At 42.4% G+C, this 16,349-nt stretch overlaps 1 protein-coding gene across 1 annotated transcript; it reads left to right on the top strand.

Moving 5' to 3' along the window:
* The first annotated feature begins 729 nt into the window (after positions 1-729).
* On the top strand, positions 730-1,266 carry LOC111919567 (uncharacterized). The gene has a single exon (XM_023915146.2). It carries the CDS (start codon positions 730-732, stop codon positions 1,264-1,266), a length of 537 nt encoding a protein of 178 aa, XP_023770914.2.
* Positions 1,267-16,349: the final 15,083 nt, after the last annotated feature.

The following is a 16,349-nucleotide window of genomic DNA, read 5'->3' as shown; positions in this document are numbered from 1 at the left end:
ACATCTGATAAGAGTACATACACAAAACACAAATTGTTTGTGTACCTTATATTTTTGCCCACATCTTTGAAACGTGATAGCCGGTGATCATAAGACCGGACGGAGTGGCTCAGCGGGGAAGGAGCGGGACCGATCCTGCACCTGTGCACACCGCACCGTGGGTGCGGGAATGGACCGGGGGGAGAGAGTCCCGCTCTCTCTTTCTCTCTCTTCCAACTATTGGCCAACAATTTCTTTTCTTTTTTCCTTTTTTATACTCAAACGGCTATATAGCCGTTAACATATATATATATATATATATATATATATATATATAATTTTTTTCTTTTTTCCTTTCCTTTTCTTAATCTATAAATACTCACACATTCTATCATTTTTTAAACCATAATCTATATTTCTCTATATTTCTTTCTTAAAAATATTACTCAAAATGTCATCATTTTCATCATCCGATTCGACGGCAGTAGAGGAGGCTAAGTTTATCGGTTCCGTCATGGCGAAAACGGTTGCATACTATCAAAACCGACTTGGTGAAACATCACGTGCACGACCTAACCTAAGAAAGTTGCCGTTACGTTGAAATCACGAAGCCGGACACGATCGTCTTATAGAAGATTATTTTGCAGATGACGCCGTCTACGCTGTAAAATTTCGACGTCGGTTCCGGATGAGGAAAGAACTATTTTTACGTATTGTTGGCGATTTGGAAGGCCGTTTTCCATATTTCCAATGGAAAATGGATGCAAGGGGAAAAAAGGTTTCTCTCCCTTTCAAAAATGCACGACTTCAATTCGTCAGCTATCATACGGCATGGGCGCAGACAAATGGGACGAGTATTGTAGAATGTCAGAGCATACCGTGAGGGACTCTGTGTACAAGTTCTGCAAAGCGATCTGTTTGGTTTACGGGCAACGATATTTGCGCAAACCAACTATCAACGATATCCACCAATTGTATACGGTACATGAAGGGAAACATGAATTCTCTGGAATGCTAGGTAGTATCGATTGCATGCATTGGAGTTGGGCATTATGCCCCAACGCATGGCGTGGTCAGTACATGAGAGGCGACCACAAAGAGCCGACGATTATTCTAGAGGCTATCACATCACATGATCCTTGGATATGGCATGCATTCTTTGGTCCAGCTGGTGCAAACAATGACATTAACGTGCTAGACCAGTCACCTGTATTCAACGATATCTACCTTGGAAAGTCACACGATGTACCTTTTCAAGCAAATGGGGTAGCATATAAGCGTGGATAATATCTTATTGACGGTATATATCCTCCTTTGTCTGTTTTTGTGAAATCGTTTACATGTCCTAACGACCCGAAAAGGAAAAAGTTTAAAGAGGCGCAAGAGTCAGCTAGGAAGGATGTGGAGCGAGCATTTGGTGTACTTAAGAGACGTTGGCAAGTACTAACGGTCGGGGCAAGGTCATATGAGGTGAAAAGGTTACAACACGTAATGTATGCATGTATCATATTGCATAATATGATTCTTGAAGACGAAGGAAAAACAATATGCGGATATAATGAAAATGAAGTTTTGCCAAATGTCGAAGGAGTAGCCGTTGGTACACAAGAGTATACGGTGAACAGAAGAGAAGTACACAAGCGTGACCTTCATCAGGCCCTTCGTGTTGATTTGGTGGAGCACATTTATAGGGCTCATGTTCAGCCTCCGCAAGAGTTATCTTACGATGATGATTTGTTTGGCGAATCAGACGAGGATTCTGATATGTTCGTCGAGAGTGAAGATTCCGACGACGAGAGTAACGCTGGGGAGAATGATGCAGATGATGTAGGCGAGGACGAAGACGATGATTCCGAGTGACGTATCTAGGTTTAAATAATATTAGGATATTAATTAATAATTTTTACTATGTTGTAGTTTGTTTGATTTTTTTTGTGTTTTTTTTCTACTTATTTAAATATTAGGGTTAATGTAATTTTTATTTTACTTAATGAAATGTTTTTTATTTTTAATTAAATTTTATGTTTGATAATAATTTAAAAATTATAAAAAAAAAATAAAAAAAAAAGTGAGGGAAGGGCTTCCCTCCCACTCCTTGGCTTTTAGGTGAGGGAAAGAAGAGTGAGGGAAGGAAGGGTATGACCTACCAAAAGTGAGGGAACCATCCCTCCCACTCCTTCCATTCTAAGTGTAGTATTAAAGCTCTCGTGATCAGTTCTACCACCAACAATCTTTCGAGGAGTTGTATAATCAATGCATCCTTTACTTATTTGACTCTATTCACATCCATGTTGCCATTATTTGTTGTTGCATTTGACATATTATCGTTTACAGTGAAAATCGTTATTTTCTTAAAATAAACTATATTTGTCAAATCATGAGCGGGCCGAAAGAGACCGGTCTGAAAACAGATCGTACCGAAAAAAGTCCGGTTCGAGACCAGTCTGAAAAATGACCAGACCGCTCCAAGATCGACCACAAAAATACCAGAGGTCCAGACCGTTTCGAGACCGACCCAAAACCAATCCGGGACCGCAAATGTGCAGGTCTACTTTGACTTTTGTCTTTTGTATTTTCCAATTCTCGTTAATTACAAATTACAAGGAAATGAATACAATACATTGGAAAAGAAAAAAATGTAACGCTCGATAATTCTAAAGTATTCATTTATTTAATTTGGTTACTTATTTAATTATGATCTTGGGCTTGAAGACCTTGGACTTGATCTTTGGACTTGGGGGTGTCGTACGCAGCGTGTACCACCCATGTACGCAGGGTGTATATGAGTAAGTGGATCGTGGGTGCCATGCACGTACGCGCATCGTACGTGTCCAGACCCATAAAACTAATATTTAGGGTTTGAGCGCTATTTAAAGAACATTATGTCCCAATGATCTTTTCTATCAGCCTCCCTCTTGTCCCTAATCAGCCTCCACGAAACCCCAACTCCATTGTTGAGTGTTCTTGAGCTTTGAATGTCTTTTTGAGTGTATTTTGGTGTTTTGAAGGAAGGAGATCATCTTGAAGCTTCATTGGAGGAGTGAGAGCTTGTAGATCCGGAATATCATCATCTTTTGTCACTCATTTGAGGTATAAATCTTTGAACTTGTTGTGTCATAGCTTAGATCTCCTTTGTTTGAGTTTTGGACCCTTTTGGTCCCATAGATGAGATCTTGTGGTGTATTATCATTTCTAAAGCTTAGAGTTGCCACTCTTGGTGTTTGTTTGGTCCTAGATTCATAAAGTTTCCATCTTTGAAGCTTAGAACCATCCATGCATGAGTTATGGCCATTATCATGATAGTAGAATGCTAAAAATAAAAGTTGGGATCTTTTGGGGCATGCAAAGTCACCAAGTCAGAGACTTTATGTTTTTAGATACTCTTTGGGGCTTAGATTTATGTTTTTGGACTGTTGGGCTTAAGCATTAAGAGCTTAATGGAAAAGTCGGCTTAATGGAGGAATACGTTGGGCGTACAAGCCATATAGCGAGTACGTGCAGCGTACAACTGAGTACGCCCCACGTACTCAGTCTGATTGGGCTTCACATCTTTTGGGCCTCGGTTGGGCCACTTCTATGGACTTTGTTGCTTTAGGCCTTAGTGGGCCATCTGAAATCAAGCTTTTGGACTAAGGAAAATTATTGGGCTTTAAGGTAAGGCCCATATGGGGGGTTTGGGCCTAATTTTGAAAATTGGGCTATAAGTGTGTTGGATTAGATGTCTAAGCCCATAACTATTATTGGTATGTATTCAACCCGAGAGTAGCATGGTCCATTTGGGTTGCATGGCATCAGAACAATTGGATAGACAAAATGAGAAAACGGATACTTATGATTTATATTAATATATTATAAGTTCTAATATATTAATATGAAACCATATTATTTAATTAGTATTGATCAAGAATTAATTTAGTGATAAAAAGGAATTAATTAAGTATGGACTCTTATATATATAGGATGGGCCAAGTTCATTTATGTTGGGCTAAGCTTGCATGGATAGTCCATGGAGTTTTTTAACCTATGGATCCTATGGAAATGAAAGGTCATGGGTATTAGGGTTTACATGAATGTAACCCTAATCCTCTACACTATATAAAGAGGTCTATGGTTCATGAAATGGGGCTAGTGTATAGTACACAAGAGGGCAAATACGATTTCATAAGATTGAACCTAAGTATTCTTCTTCTCAAGTTATTGCAAGGGTTTTTGGTTTTGTGTGAACCATTTGAGGTGCAACACTTGGGGCACTAAGCTCTTAAAGGTTCAAGACTTCAAGCTCCATCAAAAGGTATGTCATTCTACTTGATTCTTGTATTGTATATACTTCATATTATGCTAGTTAGGATAAAACCTTGGAATATTAAATATTTGCATGTATAATAGAGAAAACATAGATCCAATGTTTATAGGGTTGCATTTACACCATAGGAGTGTTAGAATGCTCAAAACCCATCAATGGTATCAGAGCCTAGGGTTGTTTTCAATTATACTTGATGCAACTTATTTTTGAAAACCAAGAATCGGCCCAGACTAAAAACTCGACGAGTTCTGGCCAAAAACTCAACGAGTTCATGAGTTAAAGCATGAACTCGACGAGTTGGTTTTCCAGTTTGTAGATTTTTGTGTTTTAAGGATGGAATTGGACTAGAATCATTACCCTAAGCTGTTTTTGAACTTATAAACATGTTTTTGATGTGGTAATGATCATTCTAATCCAATTCAAAAGATAATTATCAATAGATTCATGTTGTATATTAGTTTATTGGTTAGGCTAATTACATGAAAATTGTTTGATTTGAATTGTCTTGTTCATATGAGTTTAATCTAGATCATAGTTTTTCTTGACATGCTTGTTAGTTGAATTGATGATCTTAATGTTTTTAATGTATTCCATAACCATAACTTGTCCTTAGGTTATGGAAAACCAAAAGTTTTTTGTGTTAAATCTTCATGAAAGCTATATGTTACATAATTGAAGAGTCTTTTCTCATAAATAGTTTTATGGACTCCATAATTTGTCCTCAAGAGTCTTTTCTCACAGATAATTTCCCTCAAGTTTTGGAATTTGTAAAGTCTCATACACACTTTAATTCTAAACCCTAGAGTTTTAAAAGTTAAAATTCAACCCTTATACTTTATAGTATTATAAGTTAATAATATATATGTATAAGAGCAAGTCAGCCTTACTGTTAGTAGGCCTCATTCATGAAGTCGGTCTATAAGGAAGGTATAAGGTTGTTGCCTATAAAATGGCAACTTAATTAGTGTCTACTCTCACCCATCGCGTCCTTAACTGGTGGAGGGTCGTTAACCGAATGGGTAGGACAAGGACTATAATTCTCGTTATAAGTATAATGATAAATATAAAGTAACTAAACCTTTTATAAATTCCCGATCTTAGTTACTTTAGGAAAATGTGAATTTGGTGCTAACCCATGAATTTACACTTTGTATCTTACCAAGTTGTTGGTGGAGCATGTGTGTGTAACCGGCACATTAACCTGGACTAGTAAGAATGGCAAAGGGTGACTTATTGTTTATCATAGATCGGTGGAGCGCATGTGGGTAACCGACACATCGATTAGGTGATAAAGATTAAGGGCACCAAGTTAATTTGCATGGTTATTCACACATTGTTTTTGATCCTTGGCATCCCAGTCACAAACTTGAGAGGCCACAATCGAGATTTAAACATGCCATTGAAAAGTTCAATGAATCTCAAAAGATCTAGGAGTTTCAAACCAATTAAAACCTAATTCCTATTTCGTTTTTCATGGTGGAAATTGGTGAATTGTCATTCGCCTACCTTCAAATATTTTATAGCTTGGATTACGGCATACCTCTTCCAAGTTATAAAATATTGTGTTGGGTCCTAGCCTTAATATTTCATAGTGGGTGTTATATTAAGGATTTAAATCAACTAACTTGGATTTCTCCCAGTGTAGATGTCTGGTTCAGAAAATTATGATCTTCCCAAATCTCTTGGAACAAGCTTCCCTAATGAAGATGATGTTCCGCGATTGGATCATGGAAATCATACTTCTCTTCCTCCACCTCCTCCAATTATTCTCCCTGACCCATAAGCTCGAAGACTTGAAAAGTTCAAGATCACTCAAGCCCTACTTGCAATGAAACATAAAGATGGAAGACTTGTGCGTACTCATGTCTTAGAGATGAAACCACACATTGACAGGTTGGGAATGTCGGGTGTCGTTGTCCCAAGGAAGTTGGCTATTGACTGGGTTCTTCAGTCACTTCCTGAGTCATATAGTGAGTTCATTAAAGACTACTATGTGACAGATCATGACATGACCATAAAAGATCTTTCTTATTTACTTTTTGCTGTTGAATTAGAAATGTTTTGGCGCACTGGAAAAGTAAATTTCGTTAGAAGGTCTATTTCTCAAACTTCCATGTACATTGAAAAAGGTAACATTGAAAGTCCAGAAAAGCTTTCTCGTAGGGAGCAATGATCCTGTTTTTGAAATAGAAGGATGTGTCGCACAGGATGTGCATTGATTACCTGGAGCTGAACAAGCTGGAGGTGAAGAACCGTTATCCATTTCCGACGATTGATGATTTATTTGATCAGCTTCAGGGTGCATCTTGGTTTTCCAAGATTGATCTTCGGTCGGGGTATCATCAGATGAGGATCAGGGATGAGGATATACCAAATATGACTTTCAGAACTCATTATGCTCATTACGAGTTTGTGGTGATGCCATTTGGGCTCACCAATGCTCCGGCAGTGTTCATGGATCTCATGAACCAAGTATGTAAACCGATGATGGACCGGTCTGTGATCGTTTTTATTGATGATATCTTGGTCTATTCTAAGACCAAGGAGCAGCATGAGCAGCAAATTAAGGAGGTGTTGGATACCTTGAGGAGGGAGAGGTTATATGCCAAATTCTCCAAACACGAGTTTTGGTTGCGTGAGGTGCAGTTTTTAGGGCATATGATCAACCAAGATGGTATCTTGGTGGACCTGACCAAGATTGAGGCGGTGACGCGTTGGGAGGTTCCGAAGAATGCATCCGAGATCTAGAGTTTCTTGGATTTGGCAGGATACTATCAGAGATTTATCCAAGATTTCTCAAAGATTGTCGTACCTTTGACCCGCTTGACTAAGAAGAGTGTGACCCTTCGGTGGGGCGCAGATCAACAAGTGGCATTTGATACTTTGAGATAGAAATTATGTAAGGCCCCGATTCTGGCACTTCTCGAGGGATTAGATGATTTTATGGTGTATTGTGACGCTTCTATTTTCATGTTTGGGAGCAGTTCTGATGTAGAGGGGACATGTAATAGCTTACGCCTCAAGGCAGAAGAAGCCTCATGAGGCGAATTACCCCACTCATGACTTGGAATTGGGGGCTGTGGTGTTTGCCCTCAAGATTTGGAGGCATTATTTATATGGAGTCCGATGCACCATCTTCACCGATCATAAAAGTTTGAAATATTTGATGGATCAGCGGAATCTGAATATGAGGCAGAGAAGATGGTTAGATGTGGTAAAAGATTATGACTACGAGATTTTTTATCATCCTGGAAAGGCCAATTTAGTGGCCGATGCTTTGAGTCGCTGGGCAACAACTGCTCCAATCCTAGATATTTGCTTGAGGATGACAATTATCTCACCTCTGATGGATATGATCAAGGGAGCACGGGTGGAGGGATTGAAGAATGAGAATTGGAAGACCGAGCGGATCAGGGGCCAGATTTCATTGTTCGTTCGAGACAACTGAGGATTATTGACTCGGTGTGGCAGGTTTTGGGTTCCGACATTTGGGGGAGTGAGGTAAAAGATTTTAGAGGAGGCGCATTGGTCCAAGTTTTCTATCCACCCGGGGGCCATGAAAATGTACCGAGACCTAAGATTGAGTTATTGGTGGCCCTGCATGAGCAGGAATTTGTGTGGTTTGTTGAGCGGTGTTTGACCTGTAGGAAGGTCAAAGCCGAGCATCAGAGACCTCACGACAAGGTTCAGCTGCTACCCATTCCCATGTGGAAATGGGAGGAGATCACCATGGATTTCATAACGAAGTTACCGAGAACTGTGTAGAGTGGATTCGATAAGGGTCATCGTGGATCGGTTGACCAAGAGCGCACACTTCATACCGATTCAACAGAGTATCTCTATGGAGAAGTTGTCTAATGTTTACCTCCGGGAGGTTGTGGCACGACATGGAGTGCCGGTTTCGGTAGTTTCTGATAAAGACGTTCGATTCACTTCCACGTTTTGGAAGCGGTTCCATGATGATTTGGGTACTCGTCTTCACTTCAACACGACCTTCCACCCACAGACTGATATGTAGAGTGAGCAGACTATCCAGAAATTGGAGGATATGCTTTGTGCATGTGTCTTCAATTTCGGTGGGAGTTGGGATACGTATCTCCCTTAGGTGGAGTTTTCGTATAACAAAAACTATCATGCCAATATTGGTCGACCTCCTTATGAGATGCTCTACGGGAGGAAATGTCATACCCCGATATGTTGGGGCGAGGTCGGTCATCGTGTCATAGGGAGTACCGAGGTGGTACTCAAGAGGATCAAGTTGATTCAGCAGGTTCGCGACAGGCTTCAAACAACACAGAGCAAATAGAAGAGCTATGCTGATAGACACATATTAGACTTGGAGTTTCAGATCGGGGACATGGTGCTTCTGAAGGTGTCACCTTGAAAAGGTGTTATCCGGTTCAGGAAGTGGGGCAAGTTAGGCCCCATATATATTTGTCCCTTCCGGATTATCGCTCGGGTGGGAAAGGTTGCGTATAAGTTGGATCTGCTTGAGGAGCTTGGTCAGATTCACAGTACGTTCCATGTATCAAAGCTGCAGAAGTTTTTGGCTGACGAGTCTGTGGTGGTATCATTGGATGACATTCAGGTGCATGAGCGTCTAAATTATGTGGAGCGATCAGTTGCAATTATGGATAGGAAGACAAAAGCCTTGAGGAACAAGGTGGTTGAGTTGGTCAAGGTTCAGTGGCAGCATCGGAAGGGTTCGGAGTGGACGTGGGGGACTGTGGCCGAGATGCGGATGCATTACCCCGAGTTTTTTGTTACTTGAGACTTCGGGGACGAAGTTTAATTCTAGTGGGGGAGAATTGTAACGCTCGATCCAGGTATTATTCATTTTGGCCCCTTATATATTAGGTTATTGCTTTTGGTCCTTGTTTTGCTAGTTTGAGGGGGAAGGAAGGACCATTTCGGCCAAGTTTGGACTTTTAGAGGCGGAGCTCGAACGAGAGGCGTTCCTTTTGGGAACGCAAGGCATTTATGCGTGGAGCTCAAACCCTAATTTTTAGGGTTTGAGACGTATTTAAACACCTTAAGTCCTAGGGGTTGGCCTCATTTCCAGCCTCCATAGCTCCCAAACCCTAATCTCAAAACCCTAGAGGCTCCAAGAGTGTTTTGAGCTCATCTTGTGTGTTTTGGTGTGTGTTTGAAGCTCATTCAATGAATATAAGCTTGGTGCAAGGTGGTGGTTCAAGTAGGACCTTATAGATCTTGGTTCTCTTCTCCATTTCCAGCTCATCTGAGTTATAAAGCTCTTACCTTGCTCATTAGAAGTTTAGATCTAAGTCTTAATGGATTTTAGTCCCTTTTTGGTCCCATAGTTATGGTCTAGTAGTTTGTGATCACGCTAGAATCTTTGATTCGCCCCTATTGGTGTTTCTGAGGTTCTAGATTCATAAAGTTTGCATCTTTAGAGTTGTATAAGCCCCATGCATGAGATTTAACCCTCTTTATGGAAGTTGAATGCTATATCTTAAAGTTGGGACATTTAGGGATGCAAAGTCACCAAGTCAGCGATTTTATGATTCTGGTTGTTCTTTAGGACTTGGATCTATGTTTTGGTCGTGTGGCTTTAAGCATCAAGTGCTTAATAATCATTTGTGGGAGTCGGCGTGCGAACACCCAATGTTCCGGTTAAGATTTGTGAACTGCTGGTTGGTGACGAACGCCCAACGTTCCATAAGGGAACGCCCAGCATTCGGTCCATTAGTGGGCTTTTTCCTTGGACCATCTTCTGGACTCTTGAGCTTTAGGCTTTGTTTGGGTGCTATTCGTTGGGATTAGTTTGGACTAAAGATTTCCCTTGTAGTGTTGGACTTATTATTTGGGCTTGTCTTGTTGCGCTTTCCTTATTGGGCCTAGGAATGTATTTTGGGCCTTAGCAGGCCCAATGGGGGATTGGTCCACTGGTTGGCTTGGTTAGTTGGGCCATTTATGGGCCTAGTGTTTGAATCTAGCAATAGTTATTTACTGAGTTTAGCTTTGGGTTTGGCTTAGTGTTTGGAGCCAATTTGCAGCAGCCACAACATTCATAGGTTTTCACTATCGATGCACATACGAAACAATCCGTCTTTCTTCTTCACGAACAAGACCGAAGCTCCCCAGGGTGAGAAGCTCGGTCTCATAAAGCCCTTGCTGAGCAGCTCGTTAAGTTGGCCGGATAGTTCTTGCATCTCTGCATGCGCTAAACGATAGGGAGACTTAGCTACTGGGGTAGCTCCTGGGACTAGGTCGATTCTGAACTCAACCTGACATTTGGGAGGTAAACCTGGAAGGTCCTCTGGATAGACATCAGGGAAATCGCATACAGCAGGGATGTCCTTTGGATCTCTTGCTTTCTGGCTTGTGTCGACGACGTGTGCAAGAAAGGCGCGATATTCCTTGCGCAAGTATTTCTGGGCTTGAATACTAGAGATGATACGAAGGCTCGTACCGGGTTTGTCTCCATAGATTAACAGAGTTTCGTGATTCGGTGGATTTAGGCGAATGGCTTTGTCGAAGCATAGAATATCAGCGCGACGAAGACTCAACCAGTCCATGCCAACAATAACATCGAAACTCTTGATCGAGACTGGTATGAGATCGATTGGGAATGAATGATCGTCTAACGTGAGGGTACAACCGATGTAAATTTTGTTAGAGCTTTTTGTCTTTCCGTTAGCCATTTCTACGACGAATGTTTCTTTTAGTGGTTGCGGGGAATGCTTAAGTAAGTGTTTAAAGTTTTGGTTAATGAAGCTTCTTTCTGTACCACTATCGAATAAGACACATGCATAAGAGTTGTTGAGAAGGAACATACCCGTGACTACTGCATGATCCGCTACTGCTTCGTTGTGGCCAATAGCGAGTAGTCTTCCTGTTCCTCCCGCATTCCCAGCCTTCGGACAGTTTTTCTTGAAATGGCCCGCTTCACCGCAGCCATAGCAGGCCCGACTCACTCCCAAACTGGGGACTTGAGAGATAGGTTTGGGTTGGGATCTGCAAAACCGGACGGTATGGCCCTTCCGGCCGCAGTTGGTGCATTGCAATTCACGGCAGGGGCCGTTGTGATGGAAAGGGCACTTGGGGCACTTAGGCAGGTACCCAACATAAGTTTTTGCTGGTGCAGGGGTAGCAGGAGTGGTGGCAGCATGGACAGCCACAATTTGTTGGTCTTTGGAGGAGGGTTGAGTTTTCTTGCCCTTCTTCCGATCCCAATGCTTCCTCTTTTTGTCAGTTGATTTGGGTGGTGCAGTGGCAGTTATGGTTGTTGTAGCTGGAGTGGAAGGAATTTCATGATCAATCAACCTGTGGGCCAACTCCTTGGCGCTATCAAAGGTTGCAGGATGGGAAGATAGAACATTTCCTTGATACGGGGGCACTAAACCCCAGATGTATCGTTCGATTTTCTTGCTTTCAGAAGGAATCATGTTAGGGCACATAGCTACCAGGTCGCAGAACCTGGCCGTATAAGCCACTATGTATGTTCCCTTCATCTTGAGGTTCCAAAGTTCCTCTTCAAGCTTCTGAACCTCACCTCTAGGGCAGTACTCCTTTCTCAGTAGGTCTTTCAATGTGTCCTAGCCCATGGCATTGGTTGTTACTAGAGAGAGTGAACTGACGTGGCCATTCCACCATGTCAGGGCCCTTTCAGTGAAGGTGGCAGCAACGAACTTGATTTTGCTTTCTTCGGGGCATGAGCACATTTCGAAAACAGCTTCGGCTCTTTCGATCCATTGGGACAGAGCAAGGATTCCTCCGGTCCCATTAAAGAATGTGGGTTTACAGTTCATGAAATCCTTATAAGTACACCCCTATGTACGAGAGCGGATTTCACCATGTCTGGAGTTGGTGCCCATTCCGGATCCACTAGCATCGCCAGAATTCATTTGGGCCATGGCTGCCGTCACAGCTGTTTGAAACAGCACTGGATCGAACTGCGGAGGAGGAGGTGGTGGAGGTGGAGTTTGAGTTGCTGGTCTGCCTCTGTTTGGGCGCTTGCGAGGATGCATCTTTCACTGAAAGTTAATAGGGATGATGACAATAGTAAGAGTCTATTGCAAATATGATAAGAGTGTTTCATGGACTAAATCAACATAGTCCAAAAATCAGAGAGAGAGTCATAGCAATAGAGTAGTTAACTGCCAATTTACTGGTATTAATGATGTAATACAAGTTCGGGAAAAGTGACCTAACAGTAGGCCTTACATCAAACCAAAAGGAAAATGTTGGCAGTCTAGAGGCCTAATTAGAGTACTTTCAAAGTTAGGAATGTTTACAGACAAATGCTCTATTGAGCATAGAAAAGAAAAGGCTAGTCCTTAAATAATAGAGTGAGATGTTTCGACATCTTCTACTGGCGATGGGTCCCCATTGGGCGAACTCTCAGATCTGCTAGTTGACGCATAACTTCCTGAAGATGTCGTTCATGAGTCCTCTGACGTGCTCGGAGTTCCCTAACTTCGGCTCGGGATGCAGCTAGCTGTTGCTTCAGAGCCTCGTTGGTCCTCCTTGTTCTATCCATAGCTTCTTCAAGTTGGCGGATGCGAACAATGTTGAGATTTGAGTTAGCATCCACTTCTACAACTCGACCAATGGCTTCTTGACCTTGCTCGACGTTCCTGGCAATCCTTCGGACCATGATGGGCAGAACTTGGTCCGCTGATCCTCCCTCGCATATGTTGTAGAAGCTTCGGTCTCCATTGTAAGGTAAGGGCTGACCCTGCTCCTCGCTCCATCGGTTCAAGGTTATTGCCCACATGGGGGTGGGACCTTGAAATGCCGGACGGGGGTTGGGGTTTGGAGCTACAGGGGGTAGGTTGTTAACTTCTGGCTCGGAGCTGGAGCTATCCGAAAAGCCTTCTGCATGATGATCATCCAAAAGGGATTGGGTGATCATCTTCTGGCTCCTCATCGAGCCATCCTCCATTGCCTTGGTTTGGATAATACGGATCGCCGGGGTAGTGGAATCCAGCCATGCTATCTACGTGAGAAAGGAGGAAAGAAAGGTTAATAGACGTACTTATCTAGGGTACTTATGAGATGGATCGTTATCGGTCGACCCAATACTTGCGTAGTGCATACCAATTACATGTAACCGAAGAAAGATAGTCCTTCGAATAAGCAACCATAGCTTCAGATCCCCAATCAAACAAGAACAGGAAATAAAGCAAAGGCCATAGATTCTGAGTCTATAGCGCCCTAGTCACATGTAACCATGGTGTATCCACTTAGCAACTATTGTCCTACCGGTAACGACCCTTTTAGTTATCACATACGTAGTTAGTAGAATGCAGAATACTCCTATAATATTCTTGTTCTAATGTTCTTGTGGTAGTGTTGGTAAGTTTTTAGACTTGTTGCAACACCACAATCACTCTTAGGCACTGTCTAGTCACTCCTGAAAAAATGTAGTTGATCGGGATACATCCACCCAGATGTGACTATATGTCACTAAGCTTAATTGTGCTGTTCAACAATCTTAATACTTTGTTCTGTTCTAGTATGATACTGACCCTTTTGTAGTGGTGAGTGTGTATATATATATATACTTAATTAAATATTTTAGTATTTATAAGTATATATTCTTGGTCAGAGTGTTTTAGTCCCGAAGTGTTTATAGTTCGTATATCTTTTATAGGTTGATATACTTGATTCACTATAAACAAAGCTCTGATACCAATCTGTCACACCCCAAAACCGAGAACGGCGGAATACGTTCTGGGGTGGAGGACGTCATGTACTGTAACGCCCCGTTTATTTAAATAAATTAATAAATGAAAGTTTGGGACTAAATTGAAAAGGATTTCGAAGGTCAGGGTGCGTTTTGTAATTTATGGATTTAAATAGATTTTTTTTTTGAAGATTTAAGGGTATAAATGGTAAAGTAAGTATCTAGTTGGAAAGAAATTTGTCATGAGGGGTTATATGGTAACTTTTGGAGCTCATTTGAAAAAGAATGGATGGGGAGGGACCAAACTTGTCTATTTGGGGCATAAGTTTGGAAGAGACACGGGATATACCCGTATCCTTTCCCCACAACGCATCTTCAACCCTAAGAGAATCAGATGCAGCCGCCACTACCCATGGAACGCACGCATCGGCCGCCATCTCCGTCTTCTTCTTCTTTCGACCAATCGAGGCCGTCGCCTGCTGCATCACCGACGAGCACCGCCTCTTTGCTGCTGCCGGTGACGTAAGGGATGCCGGAAGAGCCACCGAGTCTGGCGACTACAGCTACGTCGTCGCTGTGTGGGTTCTGCGTGACCGGGAGGTTCTTGGTAAGGTCATCTGTCGCTTCTCTTCTCATTTCCTCGTTTGTTTTGGTGTTTTGACGCCGTGTTTGGAGGCTGCAAACACCATCGGCCCTTGAACCACCATTTTCTGCCCTTTTTCCGCTACCAGCCACCATAGGAGGTGGTTGTGTATGTTTATTTATTATTTATGAAGATTTCAAGTGTGATTTTCTTGGACAGGGACCGCCACCACCATTGGGAATGTTGGCTGCCGCCGCTGTGCCGCTGTTGTTGCTTTTCTAGTGCTCTTGCCGCCACCGTGAGCCACCAAGGGAGGGTGGCTGGACCTTTGTGCAAATAGAATCTTGTAGGTGTGTGTTTATTGCAGTTTAGTGGTGTTTGGGTGTTTAGCCTAGCCGGAATTAGCAAGGAAGCCACTACCACCACCGTGAGGTGGTGGCTGCCGCCCAGCGCCGCCGCCGGCCACCATGGTGTGGCAGTGTGTGTGTGTTAGTTAGTGTGTTAGTGTGTGTGGTTATGTTTTGATCAAACATTGTAATTGTAATTATTTTGGTTAATAATAAAAATAGTAGTAACCACCACCGTAAGGTGGTGGCCGCCGCCGTGAGCCGCCATCGACCACCACTACCCGAGGTGGTAGTGGGTGGTGCCCCGCTAGCAAACCCTAATGGGCTTAGAGATTTGATTTGGGCCTATTGGGCCATGTTTGAGTGGAAACCCTAATTAGGGTTTAGAAAACCCTAATTGTGATTAATTGGGCCCACTTGTGGGCCATTGGGATTGGATTGTGAATTAAGCCCAAACTATTCCATGCCATTTATCTAGTAGATTAAAGGACTTAATGGATTAAGTCCTTAATGAGCTAATTGAGAAAATATTAATATTTGGGAATTTATCAGGACACATGAGAATTATTTAATAAGTGAAATATTAAATAATAATCATTGGCAGAAATTAATCAAAGCAATAATAGACTTAATGGATTAAGTCCCTAGTGTGTTAAGTCCTTAGTGGGTTAAGTAAGAAACACTTAACCCTAGTTATCATTTGATGTGAAACCCTAATTTCACTTGGGCTTTGTGTTGGGCCATCCGAGAATGGTCAAAAGGGCTAGAGTAATTAGTTGGGCTTTAGGGTAAGGCCCATATGAAGGATTGGGCCCAATTTGGAAAATTGGGCCATAGATGGGCCATAGTTGGGGCCTAGATGGTTGTAAGATATTGGGCCCTAGAATGATACATGTTGGACTGGACTGATCAATTGGGCCTTAAGGGATGTCCATGTAGAGATTGGGCCCAATTTGGAAAGTTGGGCCATATGTTGGGCTTTGATCCCTAGTTGACTTTGGGCCTATGGAATTGGGCCTTGGGCTTGGGTAAGCCAAGCAAGGGGTAATGTAGTAATTATCCAAAGCATATATTTATAGTTATGTGTTAGAACCCAATTATTAATTGGGTGTTATTTGGTGTTGATAGTTCGGGGATCTGTCAATCAGCAGCTGGGGTGGAGTCTGCGGGACTTCAGCAGTGTGGGATTGTGTCTACGAGACTTCAGCAGTGTGAGGTGAGTTTCCTTCCAGTAGGGACGGGTCTACGGCTACAATGCCGACCCGTTTAGTTAGTAGTAGTTCCGGACTTCGGTCCGAAGCAGTAGTTCAGTATGCTTGATGTCTATGTGATTCAAGCATGTTTGTGTGTTATATGTTCCGGACTTCGGTCCGATGCAGTATGCAGTATATGTGTTTATATTAGTTGATATGTGTTATGTTATGCTATGATCAGTCAGTCCCGGACTTCGGTCCGATGCAGTCAGTCTCGGACTTCGGTCCGATG

Source organism: Lactuca sativa, chromosome 9 (assembly GCF_002870075.4).
Source record: "Lactuca sativa cultivar Salinas chromosome 9, Lsat_Salinas_v11, whole genome shotgun sequence".
Taxonomy (NCBI): Eukaryota; Viridiplantae; Streptophyta; class Magnoliopsida; order Asterales; family Asteraceae; genus Lactuca; species Lactuca sativa.
Note: the sequence above shows the minus strand (reverse complement) of the source record. Positions and strands in the feature narration are given on the sequence as shown.

Bases quoted from the DNA above. Each gene is read 5' to 3' on its own strand.
- LOC111919567 (XM_023915146.2), top strand. From the start codon at position 730: ATGGAAAATGGATGCAAGGGGAAAAAAGGTTTCTCTCCCTTTCAAAAA.